At 44.7% G+C, this 25068-nt stretch overlaps 1 protein-coding gene and 1 pseudogene across 14 annotated transcripts in view; one reads left to right on the top strand and one right to left on the bottom strand.

The window, feature by feature from the left end:
* The window catches only part of LOC105487292 (SFI1 centrin binding protein), a 120926-nt gene that overhangs the window by 80524 nt on the left and 15334 nt on the right, over nt 1–25068 (bottom strand). For 10 of the 14 annotated variants that reach the window (XR_011614070.1, XM_071080422.1, XM_071080427.1 and 7 more), the window contains exons 3-5: nt 6767–6940; nt 5335–5406; nt 1081–1143 (exon numbers count right to left, since the gene is read on the bottom strand). The exons of 1 other annotated variant lie outside the window; for it this stretch is intronic. Coding sequence is in view for 12 of the 13 variants with exons in the window: in XM_071080422.1 (XP_070936523.1) it covers nt 1081–1143; nt 5335–5406; nt 6767–6940 (309 nt within the window). In the remaining variant the exon portion in view is untranslated. The remainder of the gene's footprint in view (nt 1–1080; nt 1144–5334; nt 5407–6766; nt 6941–25068) is intronic. 3 more of the 14 variants (XM_071080423.1, XM_071080428.1, XM_071080426.1) reach the window with 2 other exon arrangements.
* LOC139358797 (histone H2A.Z pseudogene) lies at nt 16145–16650 on the top strand (annotated as a pseudogene).

Below are 25068 nucleotides of genomic sequence, written 5' to 3'. Positions count from 1 at the left end.
GAGATCGCGCCACTGCACTCCAGCCTGGGCGACAGAGTGAGACTCTGTCTCAGCAAAAAGAAAAAAAGAAACAAACAGACAAAAAAAGGCCAGGCGCAGTGGCTCACGCCTGTAATTTGAACCCTTTGGGAAGCTAAGGCAGGCGGATCACAAGGTCAGGATTTCGAGACCAGCCTGACCAACATGGTGAAACGCCGTCTCTACTAAAAATACAAAAATTAGCTGGGTGTGGTAGCGCGCATCTGTAATCCCAGCCACAAGGGAGGCTGAGGCAGGAAAATCGCTTGAACCCGGGAGGTAGAGGTTGCAGTGAGCCGAGATCACACCACTGCACTCCAGCGTGAGCAACAGAGCAAGACTCTGTCTGAAAAAAAGAATAAAAATAAAAATAAAAAAGTATTTGAGGCTGGGCGCAGTGGCTCATGCCTGTAATCCTGGCACTTTGGGAGGCTGAGTTGGGCAGATCACCTGAGGTCAGGAGTTTGAGACCAGCCTGGCCAACATGGTCTCTACTAAAAATAAAAAAGTTAGCTGGGTATGGTGGCGCGTGCCTGTAGTCCCAGCTATGTGGGAGGCTGAGGCAGGAGAATCGCTTGAACCCATGAGGCGGAGGTTGCACTGAGCTGAGATCATGCCACTGCACTCCAGCCTGGGCGACAGGGTGAGATGCAATCTCAGGAAAGAAAAGAAAAAAAAAAAAGCATTTGAAGTTACATGAAGAAAGAAGATAAGGAGCAGAATAACATGCATATAAACACAAGTATGTCAGAAAGATTTGTCCACAAAAAAGAAAAAAAAAAAACCTTGTTCATAATCTCAAAACGAGATAAAAGATTATAAGAAAATAAATTCAAAGCTTCTGAAAACTAAGACAAGCAATGTATCTTCAAAAGAGCAAAAATTAGACTGACAGCTTAAAAATGGAAGCCATAAGACAGTGATGGAATATCTTCCAGGTGCTGGGAAAAAACCAGCAGCCCAGACTCCCATACCCAGTGAAAATATCCTTCAAAGGTGAAGATGGAATAAAATATTTTTAGACAGACAAAATCTGAGAGAATTTCTCACCAGCAGACCTACCTGAAAGAAAATACTCTGGGACCTTCTAATGACAGGAGAAGGAAAATTATCACAGATAGAAACCTGGAGATGTGAGAAGAAAAAGGGCAACAGAAAGGGTAAATATTTGTTGTAATGTTGGGGCAAAAAAAGAAAAATAAATGAAAAAGGAAGGGTAAATAGGGTAAATATGTGAATAAATCTAAATAAATAATGGCTATACACAATGAAAATAATAGGCTGGGCACAGTGGCTCACGCCTGTAATCCCAGCACTTTGCAAGGCTGAAGCGGGTAGATCACCTGAGGTCAGGAATTTGAGACCAGCCTGGCCAACATGATAAAACCTTGTCTCTACAAAAATACAAAAATTAGCCGGGTGTGGTGGCTCGCACCTGTAATCCCAACTACTCAGGAAGCCGAGGCTTGAATCCAGGAGGCGGAGGTTGCAGTGAGCTGAGATTGTGCCACTGCACTGCAGCCTGAGCGACAGAGTGAGACCCCGTCTCAAAAAAATAAAATGAGGGTAATAATGCTTTATAGATTTAAAAATATACACAAAGAGAGGGAGATGGGCAGAGCTAAAGTATTCTAAGGACCCTGTCTTATCTAGGAAGGGGGTAAAAAACCAATTAACATTAGATTCTGGTAAGTTACAAATATACATTCAGGGCTAGGCGCGGTGGCTCACGCCTGTAATCCCAGCACTTTGGGAGGCCGAGACGGGCGGATCACGAGTTCAGGAGATCGAGACCATCCTGGCTAGCACAGTGAAACCCCGTCTCTACTAAAAAATACAAAAAAATTAGCCGGGCGAGGTGGCGGGCGCCTGTAGTCCCAGCTACTCGGGAGGCTGAGGCAGGAGAATGGCGTGAACCTGGGAGGCGGAGCTTGCAGTGAGCTGAGATCCGGCCACTGTACTCCAGCCTGGGCGACAGAGCGAGACTCCGTCTCAAAATAAATAAATAAATAAAATAAACAAATATACATTCATATTTGAATGAAAATACACATTCACATTTGTAACTTATCAGGGCAGTCAGTAAAGGAAGAGTAAAAGAGAATATAATTTCTAAGCTAACAGTGGAGAAGTCAATAAATATGCAATGAATTAAACAAAAATGAGAAAATTCTGACAATAGCAATTTAGATCAATTTTCCCAATGAACAACAAAAAAAGCAGAGCAAAAAAAATTTATTTAATGCACTAAAGAGCTACCAAGGCAGTGAAGGACGACATGTCCAAGATCCAGGAGAAGAAGGTAATATAGAGGTGAACGATGGCTAGCACTTGCAGCTGGGATGGGCTACAGCTGAAAACAAGGGGTTAACATGATCAGCTCTGCTGCCCTGCTTGCTTTTGGTCACTTGCTTGTTTTTTTTTTTTTTTTTTCTTTGAAGCTAAAGGCCACACCACTGAACACTACAACTATTGTTTTTTTTGGTTTTTTTTGTTTTGTTTTTTTTTTTGAGACAGATCCTCTTTCTGTTGCTCAGGCTGGAGTGCAGTGGCACGATCTCGGCTCAATGCAACTTCCGCCTCCTGGGTTCAAGCAATTCTCCTGCTCCAGCCTCCCAAGTAGCTGGGATTACAGGCACCCGCCACCATGCCCGGCTGATTTCTTTGTATTTTTAGTAGAGACAAAGTTTCACCACGTTGGCCAGGTTGGTTTCAAACTCCTGACCTCAAGTAATCCGCCTGCCTTGGCCTCCCAAAGTGCTAGGATTACAGGTGGGAGCCACCATGTCCAGCCTGAACACTTAAACTTAACTTTCATTGGCTACTTTGTAGATAACATTCACAGGTCACCATGGCAATGGTCACTTCAGTTATTTCTCAGGAATCTGGGCTAGCTCCTGCCCAGTTCAAACTGATGGAGACCACCAACCCTTCAACTGGGCCTGTGAAGGAGCCCTAGAGGGTCTTTTGATGCTTGAGGGCCAAAAACTCCACCCTCAGATCATGTTAATGCCTCTATTTTCTGTACATGTGTTCTATGACATGCCATGAACCCTGACTACACTTGTACACAATGAATGTTACTTCATTATCCCCACTGCCAATCCACCTCAATCCACCCCACACCTTAAACCACCCCACTTCCCTAGCCCACAAATATCCCTAAGGCTTATCTTTGGGGAGGCCGGTTTGAGACCTGTTCTCCCACCTCCTCGCTCAGTGGCCTTGCAAGTAAGTTTTTTCTCTTTTGCAAAACCTGTGTCACAGTGATTGATTTACCACGCATGGGCAGAATGGACCTAGACCTGGCCGGTAACATAGCCACATCAGGAGCTTCACTGTAAACATACAAAAAGGAACAGATGGAACAGCAGGAATCCTCATAAAGTATACAAAGAAAAGATTTCAGAAAACACACACAGGCCAGGTTTGCTTGAGAGACATTGAATGAAGGAGTCAGACTCAAAAAATGAAACAGGAAAGATTATAGCAAGGGAAAGAAAAGGGGAAGAGGGGAGCAGGAGGGAACCCAAGACATTTCAGTTTTTAAGTGCTTACACTCTCGAAGGCTGCCAATTCTCCTTTTGAAACATACCTTGCACTGGTCCCTTCTCTCCAGCTCCCCTGCCTTCTGTACGGACACTCCTGTGACTCTCTGTTGCAGTCCATTCTCAGCACTGCAGCTAAAGCAATTATAACCCAAAACCACAGCAATGGGCAGCATTGGTCTATACAAAATCAGGCTATGACAGAGGGATTTGCTGCTAAAATTTCACTTCCTTTGCTAAAGCCAATTTTTTCCCCCAGGTTCTGCACTTGATCAAGCCAATCTGTCAGTCTGACCAGTGCCCTGAAAGAGCTCAATTACTTCTCTTGGGCAAACACTTTTCCCAAAGAGATCTTATCTATCCTGGTTTACTTAAGTATGGTTCTTTTTTATTCTTATTTTTATTTATTTATTTATTTGAGACAGTCTCACTCTGTTGCCCAGGTTAGAGTGCAATGGCACAATCTCGGCTCACCACAATCTCTGCCTCCGGGGTTCAAGTGGTTCTCCTGCCTCAGCCTCCCAATTAGCTGAGATTACAGGCATATGCCACCACGCTCAGCTAATTATCTTTTTTTTTTTTTTTTGAGACAGAGTCTTGCTCTGTCACCCAGGCCAGAGTACAGTGGTGCAATTGCGGCTGACTGCAGGCTCCGCCTCCTAGGTTTACGCCATTCTCCTGCCTCAGCCTCCTGAGCAGCTGGAACTACAGGCGCCCGCCACCACACCTAATTTCTTTTTGTATTTTTAGTAGAGACGGGGTTTCACTGTGTTAGCCAGGATGGTCTCGATCTCCTGACCTCATGATCTGCCCACCTCAGCCTCCCAAAAGTGCTGGGATTACAGGCGTGAGCCACCGCGCCTGGCCTTTTTTTTTTTTTGAGAGGGCCTTTCGCTCTTGTTGCCGAGGCTGGAGTGCAATGGCGTAATCTTGGCTCACTGCAACCTCTGACTCCTGGGTCCAAGCAGTTCTCCTGCCTCAGCCTCGCGAGTAGCTGGGATTACAGGCATGCGCCACCATGCCTGGCTAATTTTGTATTTTTAGTAGAGACAGGGTTTCTCATGTTAGTCAGGCTGGTCTCGAACTCCTGACCTCAGGTGACTCACCCACCTCGGCCTCCCAAAAGTGCTGGGATTACAGGCGTGAGCCACCGCGCCTGGCCTTTTTTTTTTTTGAGAGGGCCTTTCTGGTCTCGAACTCCTGACCTCAGGTGACTCGCCCACCTCGGCCTCCCAAAGTGGTGGGATTACAGGCATGAGCCACCTGTGCCTCGCTGCGCAGCTAATTTTTGTAGAGACAGGGTTTCACCAGGTTGGCCAGGCTGGTCTCGAACTCCTAGCCTCAGGTGATTCGCCCGCCTCAGCCTCCCAAAGTGCTGGGTTTACAGGCATGAGCCACCGTGCCCTGCCTGATTCTTTCACTTGGTCACTTGCTTGTGATTTTTTTTTCTTTCTTTCTTTTTCTTTGAAGCTGAAGGCCACAGTAGCTAAAGGCCAGGACATTGAACACTAAAACTTAACCTTCACTGGCTACTTTGTAGATAACATTCACAGCTCACCACTAATAAAGCTGCAGTCAACTAACAGGTATGAAGTTACCACTACAGTACATGGTTATATTAGGGACTGTTTCTGCCTACTGGATTCTGGGGAGGAACAAGGGAGGAATGTAACAGCACAAGCCATAATGAAGTTTATATACAGGCTTAAAATAAAAGAAAACCCTAGAATGAACTCAACAGAATTATGGTGTTCTGAGCTAATACTACCTGGCTTTAGAGGGAAATACTCTTCCAAAAGTCATTCGAATCCATAAACATAAGAACTTTCTGGCCACGCATCTGAAAGAAGGAAAAAAAGGATATACATATTTTAAAATTCCATTTGGCTTACATCATCAGTTTTCTGGAAAGGAAAGGAAGCCTTTAAGGTCTCAGAGGGAGGGACGTTAGTATGAGTCAAAAGGTGATATCATAGCTAATCTTGCATCAAACAGGGCATAGGATGGGGGAGATTTATAAAGCTAAAATCAAGCAGATTATTTTTTAAAAATATTTTCAATATAAATTGTCAACGAAGAGATAAAAACTTCAGAACTGAGGTACAGGAAGTACATCATAATTCTTTTGTTCATATTATTCTTCCTACCTAAAATGCCTGGCAAATGCCCACTAATCCTGAACCTTCTCCAATGTAAACAGAGTGAGTAGCTGTGTACTCTCAGTACTCTGCTCAAACCCCTCCTGTAATGTGACACCATATCACAGTGATCAGCTCACAGGGTGTCTGTCATTCCCTCTGCACTGTGAGCCCCTGAAAGCAAAAATTGGTGCTTTATAGTACCTTTAGTACCTAGCACAGTGCCTGGTATACACACAAAGGTGGCTTGTCTTTTTTTATTTTGAGACAGCGTTTTGCTCTGTCGCCCAGGTTAGAGTGCAGTGGCGCAATCTCTGCTCACCGCAAGCTCCGCCTACCGGGTTCAAGCCATTCTCCTGCCTCAGCCTCCCGAGTAGCTGGGACTACATGTGCACACCGCCACGCCTGGCTAATTGTTTGTATTTTTAGTAGAGATGGGGCTTCACCATGTTAGCCAGGATGTTCTCGATCTCCTGACCTCGTGATCCACCCGCCTCGGCCTCCCAAAGTGCTGGGATTACAGGCATGAGCCACCGTGCCCAGCTGTATTTTTAGTGGAGATGAGGTCCCGAACTCCTGACCTCAGGTGATCCACCTGCCTCGGCCTCCCAAAGTGCTGGGATTATAGGTGTGAGCCACCGCACCAGGCCTGATAAATTTTTGAATTAAGAAATGCATGTCTTTAATATACCTAATCAAGAGTAGCAGAAGGGTTACAGCTCTTCTAGAATTCACCAGAAAATCCAGGGGGAAAAAAAAAGAGTAGCAAAAAAGAGTAGTTCCTTCTTTCTTGGACCACGTTTACACGTTTAGACTTTTTCTGGAAGAATCTTGATAGCGTCATATTGCGAGGCACAAGTGGAGAAATGAAAACACTCAATGACAGATTTTATGTCTGCAGATTCCTGAATATCCTTTTCATCTGAACATTCTACTATAAAGAACAGGCATCAAGATCTCCAACTAATTGTGATGGGAGAATAACAATCATTCCCTCATTTTAACCAAGAAGGCAGAACAAGAGAAAAGTATCCGTAGACTGGTGGCCACTCAAAAGCTCACCTGACGCGCAGTTCTCTTAACCGGCCCTGTCGGGTACAAGTATGTGTGCCATGATACTGCACTAGGTGACTGGTACTAGGTAACTCCCTCCGGATCCCAAAGGATGCAGAAGACTTCTTGTTGGACAGTGTCTTTGCAGAATAAGGTTTCTTAACTGCACCATCCCTAAAATACCTTAAATGTGAGGAGGAAGGAGGCAAGGAGAGAATAAAGTTATCTCTGCATGTGATGCAAATACTTTTAACATACAAGCAAAATTAAACAGATAAGCTCATCAAGACTGACAATACCTATGCTTCAAAGATAATAAGCAGCCCAATCTGACAGAAATATTGGCCAGCCACTGGAGGTGGGTACTGCTGGGTCAGCTCTAGGCAGGAAATACAGAGCTGAGGGGTACCCCCTGGAGTCATCAGGCCTAACACAGTTTTCTTTTGTTTGAGACAGGTTCTCACTCTGCTGCCCAGGCTGGAATGCTGTGGCATAACCACAGCTCACTGCAGCCTTGACCTCCCAGGCTCAAGTGATCCTCTCATTTCAGCCTCCCAAGCAACTAGGCAACTAGGACCACAGGTGCTCGCCAGTGTGTCCTGATAATTTTTTTTTTTTTTTTTTAAGAGACAAGGTCTCACTGTGTTGCCCAGGCTGGTCTTGAACTCCCGGGCTCAAGGAATCCTCCCACCACATCCTCCTGAGTAGCTGAGACTACAGGCGTGCACCACCATGGTCGGCTAATTTTTTATTTTTATTATTTTTTTTGAGACAAGGTCTTATTCTGTCGCCCAGGTTGGAGTGCAGTGGCGTGATCTCGGCTCACTCAACCTCCACCTCCCGGGTTCAAGCGATTCTCCTGCCTCAGCCTCCCTAGTAGCTGGGATTACAGGCACCCACCACCACATCCGGCTAAGTTTTGTATTTTTAGTGGAGATGGGATTTCACCATGTTGGCCAGGCTGGTCTTGAACTCCTGACCTCAGGTGATCCACCCACCTCGGCCTCCCAAAGTGGTGGGATTACAGGCTTGAGCCACTGTGCTCGGCCAATTTTTAATTTTTTTTTTTTTTTTTTTTTTTTTTTTGAGACGGAGTCTCGCTCTGTCGCCCAGGCTGGAGTGCAGTGGCCAGATCTCAGCTCACTGCAAGCTCCGCCTCCCGGGTTCCCGCCATTCTCCTGCCTCAGCCTCCCGAGTAGCTGGGACCACAGGCGCCGCCACCTCGCCCGGCTAATTTTTTGTGTTTTTAGTAGAGACGGGGTTTCGCCATGTTAGCCAGGATGGTCTCGATCTCCTGACCTTGTGATCCGCCCGTCTCGGCCTCCCAAAGTGCTGGGATTACAGGCTTGAGCCACCGCGCCCGGCCCAATTTTTAATTTTTTAGAGACAGGGTCTCACTATATTGCCCAGGCTAGTCTCAAACTCCTGGGCTCAAGTAATCCTCCTGCCTCAGCCACCCAAAGTGGTGGTATTACAGACATGCACCACTGTATCTGGCCTGCTGGCCTGATTTCATTCTTTTTTTTTTTTTTTTTTTTTTTTTGAGACGGAGTCTGGCTCTGTCGCCCAGGCTGGAGTGCAGTGGCGCGATCTCGGCTCACTGCAAGCTCCGCCTCCCAGATTCAGGCCATTCTCCTGCCTCAGCCTCCCGAGTAGCTGGGACTACAGGCGCCCACAACCGCGCCCGGCTAATTTTTTGTATTTTTAGTAGAGACGGGGTTTCACCGTGGTCTCGATCTCCTGACCTTGTGATCCGCCCGCCTCGGCCTCCCAAAGTGCTGGGATTACAGGCGTGAGCCACTGCGCCCGGCCCTGATTTCATTCTTGATCTCTTGCTTCAGAGTATCTGCACTGAGGCTAAAGCACACACACACACACACACACACACACACACACACACATATATATATACATACACACACACACTTAATATACTTTTAAAAATTTTTTATTTAATTTTTAATATTTAAAATTTTAATATTTTAATTTTAATATTTAATATTTTAATATTTAATTATATTTTTAAAAAAACAAAAAAATTTTGTTTTCTTGAAATAGAGTCTTGCTATGTTGCCTAGACTGGTCTTGAACTCCTGGGCTTAAGCAATCCTCTCAACTAAGCCTCCCAAAATGCTGAGATTACAGGTGTAAGCTACCACACTCAGACTCCTGGATTTTATTTTTTTAGAACAATTTGAAGTTTACTGCAAAATTGTGAAGAACGAACAGACTGTTCCCACATACCCCTTTTTCTTTACACACACACAGCTGTACATGCTAAAAAGAATATGTTTAAAGAAATGAAAGTCAAGCATGAACATATTTGCAGGGCATGGGGTAACTATAAAAAGTAAGGTAGAAGCATTAATCACAACAGCCAAAAGGTAGAAGCAAGCTAATTTTTTTTTTTTAAAGACAGGGTCTTGGCTGGGTACAATGGCTCAAGTCTATAATCCCAGCACTTTGGGAGGCTGAGGCAGGAGGATCATCTGGGGTCAGGAGTTTCAGACCAGCCTGGCCAGCACGGCTAAATGCCATCTCTACTAAAAATACAAAAATCAGCTGGGTGTGGTGGCAGGTGCCTGTAATCCCAGCTACTTGGGAGGCTGAGGCAGGAGAATCGCTTGAACCCGGGAGGTGGAGGTTGCAGTGAGTCATGCCATTGCACTCCAGCCCGGGCAACAGGACAGGACAGGAAAGGACAGGAAAGGACAGGACAGGAAAGAAAGAAAAAAATAAAACTCCCCGATAGTTCCAACATAGGTATTGATGGCCAGGTGCGGTGGCTCACACCTGTAATCACAGCACTTTGAGAGGCCAAGGTGGGTGGATCACCTGAGGTTAGGAATTTGAGACCAGCTTGGACAACATGGTGAAACCCTGTCTCTACTAAAAATACAAAAATTAGCCAGGTGTGGTGGCGCACGCCTGTAGTCCCAGCTACTCGGGAGGCTGAGGCACGAGAATCACTTGAACCCAAGGGGCAGAGGTTGCAGTGAGCTGAGATCTCACCATTGCACACCAGCCTGGGCGACAGAGTGACACTCTGTTTCAACAACAATAAGAACGACAAAACATAGGTATTGATACGGTTTAGCTGTGCCCCCACCCAAATTGCATCTTCAATTGTAGGTCCCGTAAGACCCACGTGTTGTGGGAGGGACTTCACGGAAGGTGATGAAATTATGTGGGTAGTTCCCCCATGCTGTTCTCATGATAGTGAGTGAGTTCCCAAGAGATCTCATGGTTTTATGTGGGGCTTTCCCCCACTTCACTCTGCACTTTCTTTCCTGACGCCATGTGAGAAAGCACATGTTTGCTTCCCCTTCCACCATGATTGCAAGTTTCTTGAGGCCTCTCCAGAAATGCAGAACTGTGAGTCAATTAAACCTCCTTCCTTTATAAATTACTTATCTCAGATATTTCTTCATGGCAGCATGAGAACGATCTAATACAGGTATCTATATTTGAGTATGGTACCATTCACTGCTTTGCTTCTATAAAACTATCTTGTACTACTCCCAAAAAATAAAACTTAAATCTGATTAAGTCTCTAAATCCACTTACCAATTTGCAGAAAAAGACTGAGAACAGAGGACAGAAGAACATGCTAAAATGCACACAGGCCCTATCAAAATACCAGTGACATTATTCACATAAATAGGAAAAATATCTTAAAAATTGTATAGGACCACAGAAGACTCCAACTAGCCAAAGCGATCCTGAGCAAAAAGAACAAAGCTGGAGGCATCACATCACCAGACTTCAAAATAAACCACAAAACTGTAGTAACCAAAACAGCATGGTACTGGCATAAAGACAGACACACAGGCCAATGGAACAGAACAGAGTATCAAGTTATTAAGCTACTTTATCTATCTACCTACCTACCTACCTACCTACCTACCTACCTACCTAAGACACAGTCTCATTCTATTGCCCCACTGGAGTATAGTGATGCAATCACAGCTCACTGCATCCTCAACCTCCCAGATTCAGGTGATCTTCCTTCCCACCTCAGCCTCCTGAGGAGCTGCAACTACAAGGGCATGCTACCACCTGGCTAATTTTTTGTAGAGATGGGGTTTTGCCACATTGCGCAGGATGGTCTTGAACTCCTAGGCTCAAGTGATCCACCTGTCCTGGAGTCCCAAAGTGCTGAGATTACAGGTGTGAGCCATCACACCCAGTGCCAATTTATTTTTGACAAAGGGTCCAAGAACACTGGGGAAAGGACACCCTCTTTAATAAATGGTGCTGGGAAAAGTGAGTATCTACATACAGAAAAATGAAACCAGACCCCTTACCTCTCACCCTATACAATATCAACTCAAAATGGATCAAAGACCTAAATGTAAGACCCAAAACTAGAAAGCTATGAGAATACTTCAAAAGTCTAGGAAAATATTTTACGAATAAAACATCAAAAGCATAGGCAACAAAACCAAAAATAAACAAATAGGATAATCTCAAGCTTAAAAGCTTCTGCTCAGCAAACAATCTACAAGTAAAAAGACAACCTATAGAATGGGATTACAGGCCGGGCATAGTGGCCCATGCCTGTAATCCCAGCAGTTTGGGAGGCCAAGGCAGTCAGATCACTTGAGATCAGGAGTTCAAGACCAGCCTGACCAACATGGTGAAACCCCATCTCTACTAAAAGTACAAAATTAGCTGGGCATGGTGACATACACCTATAATCCCAGTTACTCAGGAGGCTGAGGCAGGAGAATCGCTTGAACCCGCGAGGTGGTGGTTGCAGTGAGCCAAGACTGTACCACTGCACTCCTGACTGGGTGATAGAGTAAGACTCCATGTCAAAAAAAAAAAAAAAAAAAAAGAATGGGATTACAAATATTACAAAAAATATGTGCAAACTATCTGACAGGGGGTTAATACGCAGAATATACATAGAACTCAAACATCTCAACAGCAAAAAACAAACAAAAAATCCAATTAAAAAAGGGGCAACTTTGGGAAGCTGAGGCGGGCAGATGGCTTCAGTCCAGGAATTTAACATCAGCCTGGGCAACATGGTGAAATCCTGTCTCTACACAAAATTAGCCAAGCATGGTGGTGTGTGCCTGGAGTCCCAGCTACTCTGGAGGCTGCACTGAGAGGATGGCTTGAGCCTGGGAGGCAGCGGTTTCAGTGAGCTGAGATCCCACCACTGTACTCCAGCCTGGGTGACAGAGTGAGATCTGTCTCAAAAAAAAAAGTAGGGGGAGCAAATTCTCTGAATAGACATTTCTCAAAAGAAGACATACAAATGGCTAACAAATATATGAAAAAATGCTCAACATCACTATCAGGAAAATGTAAACGAAAATCACAATGAGGTGTCATCTTACTCGTTAGGTAGGTGGCTATTGTCAAAAAGACAAAATAAATAAATAAATAGGCCGGGCGCGGTGGCTCAAGCCTGTAATCCCAGCACTTTGGGAGGCCGAGACGGGCGGATCACAAGGTCAGGAGATCGAGACCATCCTGGCTAACACGGTGAAACCCCGTCTCTACTAAAAAATACAAAAAACTAGCCGGGCGAGGTGGTGGGCGCCTGTAGTCCCAGCTACTTCGGAGGCTGAGGCAGGAGAATGGCGTGAACCCGGGAGGCGGAGCTTGCAGTGAGCTGAAAATCCGGCCACTGCACTCCAGCCTGGGTGACAGAGCGAGACTCCGTCTCAAAAAAAATAAATAAATAAATAAATAAATAAACAAACAAACAAACATGCTGGCAAGGAAGCAGAGAAAAAGGAACACTTTTTTATTTTATTTTTATTGAGATGGAATCTCACTGTTGCCCAGGCTGGAGTGCAATGGCGCCATCTCGGCTCACTGCAACCTGCTGGGTTCAAGCAATTCTTCTGCCTCAGTCTCCCAAGTAGGTGGGACTACAGGTGCGCACCACCAAGCCCGGCTAATTTTTGTATTAGTAGAGACAGGGTTTCACCATATTGGCCAGGCTAGTCTCGAATTCCTGACCTCGTGATCCGCCCACTTCGGCATCCCAAAGTGCTAGGATTACAGGTGTAAGCCACCGCGCCCAGCTGAAAAGGGAACACTTATATACTGTAGGTGAGAATGTAAACTAGTATAGCCACTATGGAGAACAGCATGGAGGTTCCTCAAAAAACTACAAATAGGACTACTGCATGACCCAGCAAACCCACTACTGGGCATTTATCCAAAGGAAAGAAAATCAGTGCATCAAAGAGACAGCAGCACCCTCATGGTTACTGCAGCACTATTCACAATAGCCAATATATGGAACCAATCTAGGTGTCCAACGAGAGATGAATGGATTAAGCAAATGTGGTATATACACACAAATGGAATACTATTCAGTCATAAAAAAGAGTAAAATATTGTCATTTGCAGCAACATGGATGGAAATGGAGGATATTAAGTGAAATAAGCTAGGAACAGAAAGTTAAACACTTCATGTTCTTACTCGTGCAAAAGCTAAAACTTACAGAAACCAAACTAGAACAGAGGACACAAGAGGCTAGGAAGGGTAGAGGAAAAAGAGGGACAGGGAGAGATTTGTTAAAAGACACAAAATTAAAACTAGATAGAAGAAATAAATTCTAGCATTCTATACCCCCATAGGATGACTATTGTTAACAATCATGTATAGTTTCAAGTAGCTAGGAGGATACTGAATGTTCCCAAAACAAAGAAATGATAAATGTTTGAGGTGATGGATATGCTAATTACCCTGATCTGATCACTACACATTATATGTATTGATATATCACTACGTACCTGATAAATATGTACAATTATATTAAACATTCATAAATTTTAAAAAAGAATTTTAAAAAATGCACATAGGAATGCAACTGGTAAAATACAAATTGCAGAAAGTGCTACAAAACAACTGATTCCCAAACAATTGATTTCAAGGAGGAAAAAGATAAAGTAGAAATCCATGAATTAGGCTGGGTGTGGTGGCTCATGCCTGTAATCCCAGCACTTTGGGTGGCTAAGGCGGGTGAATCACGAGGTCAGAGTTTGAGATCAGCCTGGACAACACAGTGAAACCCCATCTCTACTAAAAATACAAAAAAATTAGCTGGGCGTGGTGGTGGGCGCTTGTAATCCCAGCTACTCAGGGGGCTGAGGCAGGAAAATTGCTTAAACCCGGGAGGCAGAGGTTGCAGTGAGTTGCAATCTCGCCACTGCACTCCAGCCTGGGCAACAGTGTGAGACTCTGTCTCAAAAAAAAAAAAAAAAAAAAAATCCATGAATTAAAAGCAATTGACTCCACTTATCTTCTCTACACACAGCGAATGGTGGGTCTGCCTCTGCCTTCCTACCTCCTCCCTTCTTTAACTATGGTAACTGGTCAGCTCACCCTGGTTGATCAAACATGGCCTGTGCAGTGTTCTAGAAAACTAAATGCTGTTGATCTGAATCTAGTTGTCTCTGCAGGGGCAGCAAAAGCCCTGCCAGTCTGGTCTTCAAAAATAGTAGTCCTGGTCGGGCACGGTGGCTCACGCCTGTAATCCCAGCACTTTGGGAGGCCGAGGTGGGTGGATCACCTCAGGTCAGGAGTTCGAGACGAACATGGTGAAACCCTGTCTCTACTAAACACGAAAAATTAGCCGGGTGTGGTGGCCTATGCCTGTAATCCCAGCTAATTGGGAGGCTGAGGCAGGAGAATTACTTGAACCCGGGAGGCAGAGAATGCAGTGATTCGAGATCGTGCCACAGCACTCCAGCCTGGGCAACAAGAGCAAAACTCCCATCTCAAAAAAAAAAAAAAAAAAAAAAAAGGCCAGGCGCAGTGGCTCACACCTGTAATCCCAGCACTTTGGGAGGCCCAGGTGGGTAGATCACAAGGTCAAAAGATAAAGACCATCCTGGCCAACATGGTGAAACCCTGTCTCTACTAAAAATACAAAAATTAGCTGGGCATGGTGGCACATGCCTGTAGTCCCAGCTACTCGGGAGGCTGAGGCAGGAGAATTGCTTGAACATGGGAGGCGGAGGTTGCAGTGAGCTGACATCACACCACTGCACTCCAGCCTGGTGACAGAGCGAGACTCCATCTCACTCAAAAGAAAATAATAATAATAGTAATAATAAAGGAATAAAATTCTGATACAGAAACCCTGAAAACACTATGCTAAGTGAAATAAGCCAAACGCAAATGGAAAAATATTGTATGACTCCATTTACATGAGGTACCTAGAACAAGCAAATTCTTAGAAACAAAGTACAATAAAGGTTATAAAGGATTAGGGTAGGAGGCCGGGCGCGGTGGCTCAAGCCTGTAATCCCAGCACTTTGGGAGGCCGAGGCGGGTGGATCACAAGGTCAGGAGATCGAGACCACAGTGAAACCCCGTCTCTACTAAAAATACAAAAAATTAGTCGGGCGCGGTGGCGGGCGCCTGTAGTCCCAGCTACTCAGGAGGCTGAGGCAGGAGAATGGCGTGAACCCAGGAGGCGGAGCTTGCAGTGAGCCGAGATCGCGCCACTGCACTCCAGCCTGGGCAACAGCGTGAGACTCCGTCTCAAAAAAAAAAAAAAAAAAAAAAAAAAGGATTAGGGTAGGAGGAATGAGGAGACACCATTTAAAGAATACAGAATTTCCACATGGGATGATGAAAAGTTTTGGGTATGGATAGTGGTGATGGTTACACATTGTTAGTGTACTTAATGGCACTAAATTGTACACTTAAAAATCGTTAAAATAGGCCAGGTGTGGTGGCTCATGCATGTAATCCTAGCACTTTGGGAGGCTGAGGCAGGTGGATCAGTAGTTCGAGACCAGCCTGGCCAACATGGTGAAACACTGTCTCTACCAAAAATACAAAAATTAGCCGGGCGTAGTGGCACGTGCCTGTAATTCCAGCTACCTGGGAGGTTGAGGTGGGAGAATCGCTTGAACCCCTGAGGCGGAGGTTGCAGTGAGCAGAGAATGTGCCACTGCACTCCAGCCTGGGTGATAGAGTGAGACTTCGTCTCAAAAAAAAAAAAAAAAAAAAAAGGTTAGGTGCGGTGGCTGACATTTGTAATCCTAGCACTTTGGGAGGCCAAGGCAGGTAGATCACTTGATGCCAGAAGTTCAAGACCAGCCTGGCCAACATGGTGAAACCCTGCCTCTACTAAAAATACAAAAAATTAGCCGAGCATGGTGGCACATGCCTGCAGTCCCAGTTACTCGGGAGGCTGAAGCACAAGAAGCACTTGAACCTAGCAGGCGGAGGTTACAGTGAGCCAAGATCACAACCACAGCCCTTCAGCCTGGGCTGTGAGAATCTGTCTCAAAAAAAAAAAAAAAAAAAAAAGATTAAAATAAAATAGTAAGTCTTACGTTATATATATTTTACCACACACAAAAAACATAAACTCTCTGGACAGTTAGAAGCACCGTGCCATGAAGCAGTAGGTGGTAGGATCTCACCGTGTGTCTGACTAGCCCTTTCTCTGCCTTGTTTGAGCTTCGGCAGAATTTGCAAGGGTGGCGGTAAGGCTGAGAAGGACACTGGAAAGGCCAGGACAAAGGTGGCTGTTTCCTGCTCACGGAGAGCCTCCTTACAGTTCCCAGTGGGCCGTATTCATAGACAGACATCTGAAATGTAGGACGACCAGTCATGGATGTGTGGGCGTGACTGCCACTGTGAACAGTGCAGCCATCCTTGGATACCTTACTGCAGAGATACTTGAAGTGGCATCAAAGGCACCAAAAGATTTAAAGGTAAAGCTATTACCCCTCATCATTTGCAACCTGCTATTAGTGAAAAAGAATTGGACTGTCTTATCAAGGCTACAATTGCTGGTGATGGTGCCATTCCACACATTCGCAAGTCTCTGGGAAGAAAGAACAACAGAAGACTATGTAAAGGATGCCCGGATTTCTTATTATCTCAGGTCTCTAATTAATCTAACAGCTCTCTACTGTTCGCGATTCCAGGGGAATACAGTCATGCCCCATGACACCTGGTTAATTTTTTAAAAAATTTTTTAATAAAGATAAGGTCTCACTGTGTTGCCCAGGCTGGTCTTGAACTCTACTTTTTTTTTAAGACAGGGTCTGGCTCTGTTGCCCGGGCTGGAATGCAGTAGAACAATCCACATGATCCTCCCACCTCAGACTCCTGAGTAGCTGGTACTATAGGCATGCGCCACCACACCTGGCTATTTTTTTTTTTTTTACTTTATATAGAGATGGGGTCTTATTATGTTGCCCAGGCTGGTCTCGAGCTCCTGGACTCAAGGAATCCTCCCACCTCAACCTCCCAAAGTTCTGGGATTACATAAGCCACCATGCCCAGATGGAAGTAGTGGATTTTGATTGAGATGACTATTTTTTAGATACTGCCTGTATTTTAATTATGATGCAGAAGTTATATCAACAAACATTTGGTTTTGCACACATATTACTTCCACTCTGGTAGGTGAGTTCAACAGAGGTCATATCCCAAACTAAAAAAAAAAAACCCTCTATGAATATTATAAAAGCCATCAAATTGCACACTTGAAATGAATGACTTGTATAATATGTGAATTATATCTCAATGAATTTTAAAAAAGCAATATAGAACCACTTTAGGAAATCCAAAAAATGTTGGTAACTATAAAGAAAACAATGAAAGTAGCTTATAGGCCGGGCGCAGTGGCTCACGCCTGTAATCCTAGCACTTTGGGAGGCCAAGGCGGGCAGATCACAAGGTCAGGAGATCGAGACCATCCTGGCTAACACGGTGAAACCCTGTCTTTACTAAAAATACAAAAAAATTAGACGGGTATGGTGGCGGGCACCTGTAGTCCCAAGCTACTCGGGAGGCTGAGGCAGGAGAATGGCAAGAACCCGGGAGGCGGAGCTTGCAGTGAGCTGAGATCACGCCACTGCACTCCAGCCTGGGCGACAGAGCCAGACTCCATCTCAAAAAAAAAAAAAAAGAAAGTAGCTTATAATCCTGCTCAAAAAACCCATAAGCAAAGCTAAACTATATAGTTTTGTTTTTTGTTTTTTGTTTTTTTTTGAGGCGGAGTCTCGCTCTGTCGCCCAGGCTGGAGTGCAGTGGCGCGATCTCGGCTCACTGCAAGCTCCGCCTCCCGGGTTCCCGCCATTCTCCTGCCTCAGCCTCCCGAGTAGCTGGGACTACAGGCGCCGCCACCACGCCCGGCTAATTTTTTTGTATTTTTAGTGGAGACGGGGTTTCACTGTGTTAGCCAGGATGGTCTCGATCTCCTGACCTCGTGATCCGCCCGTCTCGGCCTCCCAAAGTGCTGGGATTACAGGCTTGAGCCACCGCGCCCAGCCTAAACTATATAGTTTTTAAGGATACACAAATGGTAATAAAACCATGAAGAAAAGTGAGAAAGTAATTACCATTCAAGTCAAGTTAGTAGTTTACTCTCTGCGGGGCAGTCAGTGGGCTTGGAAGGAAGTTCAGAAATGACTGCCAAGGTCTTACGTTGTTTTTTGTTTTGTTTTTTTTAAACAGGTGGTGGTTACAAAGGTGTCTGCCATATAATAATTCACTAGGGCACCCACTTGTTTGGTGCTGTTTTCTGTATTTGTGTTATATTTATCAGTAAATAATTTTTGGCCAGGCATGGCGGCTCATGCCTGTAATCCCAGCACTTTGGGAGGCTGAGGCAGGTGGAGTTCAAGACCGCCCAGGGCAACATGGTGAAACCCCATCTCTACCAAAAATACAAAAAATAGCCAGTGTCATAACTCAGTCTCAAAATTAATTAAAATTTTAAAATAAAAAAATTTTTGGCAGGCAGTGACTCATGCCTATAATCCCAGCACTATGGGAGGCTAAGGTGGGTGGACTGCTTAAGGCTAGGAGTTGAGAGCAGCTGGGCAACACAGAGAGACCCCATCTCTACAAAAAATTTAAAAATTAGACTGCTCACAGTGGCTCACACCTGTAATCCCAGCACTCTGGAAAGCCAAGGTGGGTGGATCACCTGTAGTCAGGAGTTGGAGGCCAGCTTGGCCAACATGGTGAAACCCTGTCTCTACTAAAAATACAAAAAATTAGCTGAGCGTGGTGGCACATGCCTGTTATCCCAGCTACTCGGGAGGCTGAGGCAAGAGAATTGCTTGAACCCAGGAGGCAGATGTTGCAGTGAGCCGAGATCACTCCACTGCACTCCAGCCTGGGCGGGAGAGCAAGACTGTGTCTCAGAAAGAAAAACAAAAAAAAAAAGGGCCGGGTGTGGTGGCTCATGCCTGTAATCCCAGCACTTTGGGAGGCCGAGGCGGGCAGATCACAAGGTCAGGAGATCGAGACCATCCTAACAAGGTGAAACCCCGTCTCTATTAAAAATACAAAAAAATTAGCCGGGCGTGGTGGTGGGCACCTGTAGTCCCAGCTACTCAGGAGGCTGAGGCAGGAGAATGGCGTGAACCCGGGAGGCGGAGCTTGCAGTGAGTCGAGATCGCACCACTCCACTCCAGTCTGGGAGATACAGGGAGACTCCGGCTCAAAAAAAAAAAATTAGCCAGATGTGGTGATGCATGCCTGTAGTCCCAGCTACATGGGAGACTGACATGGGAAGATCACTTGTTGAACCCAGGAATTCAAGGCTGCAGTGAGCTGTGATCATGCCACTGCACACCAGCCTGAGTGACAGAGCAAGACTCTGTCTCAAAAAAAAAAAAAAGGCCGGGCGCGGTGGCTCAAGCCTGTAATCCCAGCACTTTGGGAGGCCGAGACAGGCAGATCACGAGGTCAGGAGATCGAGACCATCCTGGCTAACACAATGAAACCCCGTCTCCACTAAAAATACAAAAAAATTAGCCGGGCGTGGTGGCAGCGCCTGTAGTCCCAGCTACTCGGGAGGCTGAGGCAGGAGAATGGCGGGAACCCGGGAGGCGGAGCTTGCAGTGAGCCGAGATCGCGCCACTGCACTCCAGCCTGGGCGACAGAGCGAGACTCCGCCTCAAAAAAAAAAAAAAAAAGAATAGAAAAGGAAAAAATGATAGATACATAGTTCACTGGTTTTCAGTCTTAATTCTTTATACATGCATTTAATGGTATACATTAAATGCATTAAACCCATTATACATTCCTCTAACCAAGACTGTAGTTGTATTTCATATATTGATACATAGTATTTTTATGAGCATTACAACGTATCTGTTAACTTCCATTATGATTTTTTCTTTGATCTTCGTGCAAAAGGATACAAAACATATCAGCAAAGGGAAGAGGGGCACGGGGCAAAGTCTGGCAGAAACCAAGTGCAAGCTTCCAAGAATCCTCTCCCAGTGGAATCACAAAGGACACTCTTAATTCCTCCGGCACTGAATTGTGATAACACGTGAGAGGTGTTGCATATCAGTGAAGCTTATTAGAGACTCAGTACCCAAGCTTTTACTGAGGGCTGGTCAGACAGGCACCCTCTGCCTAACACATACCAAAATTCCAGCCTCCTAGAGGGAGTGCTAGTACTCAGCATAAGCAACTCTGCATGAACACACAACAGTGTAGGTCCAGTTAACTATTCATCAGTTTAGGGAATGGTGGGAACCCTTCTGAAATCTTAAGTTTCCAGACACCAGCCAAGGGTCAACCTTGTAAGCAGGGTTTTCTAAGAAAAGCAGCCACAAAGAGAAAACAAACAAAGAAGATCAAAGAGAAAAGCTGGTTCCTTAAAAAGACTAATATAGTTGACCGCCAGTGAAACTGATCAGGAAGAGAGAAAAACCAAATAAATGAGGGTCAACTCTATATTTCTATAAACTAGCAATAAAGAAAAAACAATTACATATATTTATATACTATTTTCAAATGGCATCACAAATACAAAACATAGGAGTAAATCTCATAATTTTATAGGCAAAATGGAGAACTCAGTACAATACAGATGTCAATTTTTCCTACTCTGATCTATAGATTCAAAGTAACCTCAGTTAAAACCCCAAGAGAGGGCTGGGCACAGTGGCTTACACCTGTAATCCCAGTACTTTGGAAGGCCAAGGCGGATGGATCACCCTGACTGAGAACAGGTGTTCGAGACCAGCCTGACCGACATGGTGAAATGCCATATCTACTAAAAATACAAAAAACAGCCAGGCATGGTGGTGGGTGCCTGTAATCCCAGCTACTCCGGGGGCTGAGGCAGGAGAATGGCCCGAACCTGGGAGGTGGAGGTTGCAGTGCGCCAAGATTGTGCCAGTCCTGCTGGGCGACAGAGCAAGACTGTCCAAAAAAAAAAAAAAAAAAAAGCCAACAACAATAGAGTTTATTTTGGGGAGGAAGAGGACTTTGCAAGTGGATTCTGAAGCTTTCACAGAATTACAAAAGACCAAGAATAGCTTAGACATTCTTAAAAGTGTTAGATAAGCAGTCTTACTCGGATATCAGGCTTATTGCAAGGCTACATATTCAAGACATCACAATTTTGTAGCAGAAACAAATTGACCAAAGGAACAAGGTACATAGGCAAGAAACAGACTTGACCTTAATGGACACTTGAGTAATGATAAAAATGGCACTATAGAGCTGTTTTTTCAGTAAACTGTGCTGGGTTAATTACATATCCATGTGAAAAAAAATGAAATAGGATTTCTAACTCACATGATCAACAAAAGTCAATTTCAGGAGGTCTGGATAATAAAATGTAAACAGCAAAATAATGAGTTCTTAAAGATACAGAATATCTTAGGCCAGGCATGGTGGCCCGCACCTGTAATCCCAGCACTTTGGGAGGCCGAGGCAGGCGAATTGCTTGAGTCTGAGAGTTTGACACCAGCTTGGGCAAAGCAATGAAACCCCATCTCTAGAAAAAATACAAAAATTCGCTGGGTGTGGTGGCACACGCCTGTAGTGCCTCTATTTGGGAGGCTGAGATGGAAGGACTGCTTAAGCCTGGGAGGTTGAGGCCGCAGTGACTCTGATCGTGCCACTGTAATCCAGCCTGTGTGACAGTGCGAGACCCTGTCTCAAAAAAACAAAAAACAAAAACCAGAATATCTTCATGACATCAAGGAAGAAATAGATACCTTAACCCTGACAGAACACATATTAATTATAAAGGAAAAGACACAAATTTTACTAAGTTAAAATTTTTTTTCTTTTTTTTGAGACAGATACTTACTCTGTCACCCAGGCTGGAGTACAGTGGCACCATCTCGGCTCACTGCAACCTCCGCCTCCCGGGTTCAAGTGATTCTCCCGTTTCAGCCTCCCAAGTAGCTGGGATTATATGTGACACCACAACTGGCTGATTTTTTTTATTTTTTTATTTTTTTGAGACGGAGTTTCACTCTTGTTGCCCAGGCTGCAGTGCAATGAAGCGATCTCAGCTCACCACAACCTCCGCCCCCCAGGTTCAAGCCATTCTCCCGCCTCAGCCTCCCGAGTAGCTAGGACTACAGGCACGCACCACCACGTCCAGCTAATTTTGTATTTTTATTAGAGATGGGGTCTCTCCATGTTGGTCAGGCTGGTCTCAAACTACCGACCTCAGGTGATCCGCCTGCCTTGGCCTCCCAAAGTGCTGGGATTACAGGCATGAGTCACTGTGCCCGGTCTGATTTTTAAATTTTTAGTAGAGATAGGGTTTCGCCATGTTGGTCAGGCTGGTCTTGAACTCCTGACCTCAAATGATCCACCTGCCTCGGCCTCCCAAAGTGCTAAGACTACAGGGGTTGAGCCACTATGCCTGTTTTTTTTTTTTTTTTTTTTCTTTCTGTTTTGGAGAAAGTTTAACTCTGTTGCCCAGGCTGGAGTGCAGGGGTGCCATCTCAGCTCACTCTAACCCCTACCTCACAGGTTCAAGCAATTCTCCTGCCTCAGCCTCCCAAGTAGCTGGGACTACGGGCACACACCACCACACCCCGCTAATTTTTGTATTATTAGTAGAGACGGGGTTTTGCCATGTTGGTCAGTCTTGTCTCTAACTCCTGACCTCAAGTGATCCACCCTCCTCGGCCTCTCAAAATGCTGGAATTCCAGGTGTAAGCCACAGCACCCGGCCTAAAATTTAAAACATCTTAATTCATCAAATGATGAAGTGAGCAGAGGGAGAAGATACTTATCACACATAAAACACACAAACGATTCATATTCAAAAACAGAAAACCTCCTATATATTAGTACAAATACTCAATATACAACTCATTAGAAAAACAGAAATAAGACTTGAATACGTACTTCAAGAAGAGAAAATCTAGATACCCAATAAACACATAAAAAGGTACTAAGCCCCAGCACTTTGGGATGCCGAGGTGGGCGGATCATGAGGTCAGGAGTTCAAAATGAGCCTGGCCAACATGGTGAAACCCCACCTTTACTAACAATACAAATATTAGCTGGACGTGGTGGTGCATGCCTGTAGTCCCAGCTACTTGGGAGGCTGAGGCAGGAGAATTGCTTGAACCAGGGAGGCAGAGGTTGCAGTGAGCCGAGATCATACCACTGTACTCCAGCCTGGGTGACAAGAGTGTCATCTCAAAAAACAAACAAAAAGAATAAATAGAAACCTAATAAAACTCTAACAAGTAAAAAAATTAAATGAGTAATTAAAATTTTTCCTACAAAGAGGCCAGGCTTGGTAGCTCACACTCGTAATCCCAGCATTTTGGGAGGCTGAGGCAGCAAGATTGCTTGAGCCCAGGAGTTAGAAACTGCACTGAGCTGTGATCAAGCCACTGTACTCCAGCCCATGCGACAGAGCAAGATCCCGTCTCTAAAATAAATACTTTTTCCTACAAAAAAAAAAAAAAAGCACAGACAGTTTCAGGGATGAATTCTATCAACTATTTTAAAAGAAATAATAGGCTGAGCACTATGGCTCAACACCTGTAATCCCAGCACTTTGGGAGGCAGAGGTGGGCCAATAACCTGAGGTCAGGAGTTCGAGACCAGCTTGGCCAACATGACGGAGAATTGCTTGAACTGCAGTGAGCCAAGACTGTACCACTGCACTCCAGCCTGGGCAACAGAGCAAGACCCCATCTCAAAAATAAATAAATATATATCATAATAATGCTCTACAAACTCTTCCAGAAAAGAGCAACACTTCCAAATTCATTGAGACCAGTATCACCATCATACCAAAGACAAAGATATTACCACAAAGAAAAAAAAGGACCAATAGACCTCATGACTATGGACATAAAAATCCCCCAAAAAAATAGTAGCAAACCAAATCCAACAACATATAAAAACCACTCTGATGGTTAATATAAGTGTCAACTTGACTAAATTGAGGGATGCAAAGTATTGTTTCTGGCTGTATCTGGGTGCTGCCAAAAGAGATTAACATTTGAGTCAGTGGACTAGAGAGAAAGACCCACCCACAATGTGGGTAGGTACCATCCAATGGCTGCCAGCACCGCTAGGAAAAGCAGGCGGAAAGTAGGATACGCTGACTTGCTAAGTCTTCTGGCCTGCATCTTTCTCCCATGCTGGATGTTTCCTGCCCTCAAACATCAGACTCCAAGTTCTTTGGCTGTTGGGTTCTTGGACTTACCGCAGTGGTCTACCAGGGGCTCACAAGCCTTTGGCCACAGATTGAAGGCTGCACTGTTGGCTTCCCTGCTTTTGAGGTTTTGGGACTCAGACTGAGCCACTACTGGCTTCCTTGCTCCTCAACTTGCAAACTGCCCATCACGGCACTTCACCTTGTGATTGTGTGAGTCAATTCTCCTTAATAAACTCCCTTTCACATATACATATATCCTACTCGTTCTGTCCCTCTAGAGGACCCTGACTAATACAACTATATGCCATATAAACACTATGACCAAGTGGGATTTATCCCAGGAATGCAAGGCTGGTTTAACATTCAAAAATCAATTTATGTAATGCATCCTATTAACAGAAAAAAGAACAAAAACCACATGATTATCTCAATAAATGTACAAAAACCATGTGACAAAATCCAGTAACATTAATGATAAAACCTATGAAAAGTCACAAGAAAACAGATGACATACTAAAAATAGGATAATTTGAAGATGGTATATTCATAAACTTGTGGGTGTAGAGGAACCACAAGGAACAATGCAGGAACCCGAAGCTAGTAAAAGCTAAGGTGGTACTACCTCCAGGCCCAAAGAGATGAGGGGAGGGAACAATTACCAAAACCCAGAAAGGGACAGTTATACAGAGTCTGCCACAATATAAGGTGCCGAGAGCTTCAGTGGAGAGATAGAGCCAACTGAAGGTAAAAGTCTGAAAGCTACCATGATCAAAAGCAGAAGACATGAGAGCCAGCCAACCTTGATGATATAACTTGAAAGCTCAGGAGAGTAATACTTTTGCTCAGAATCAAATTTTATTGATTGATCTTTCCATGCACTCAGAATGTTTTTTGATTGTAACATAA

The sequence above is a fragment of the Macaca nemestrina genome, chromosome 15 (genome assembly GCF_043159975.1).
Source record: "Macaca nemestrina isolate mMacNem1 chromosome 15, mMacNem.hap1, whole genome shotgun sequence".
Classification (NCBI taxonomy): Eukaryota; Metazoa; Chordata; class Mammalia; order Primates; family Cercopithecidae; genus Macaca; species Macaca nemestrina.
The sequence above is the reverse complement of the archived record's forward strand: the minus strand, read 5'-3'. Positions and strand labels throughout refer to the sequence as shown.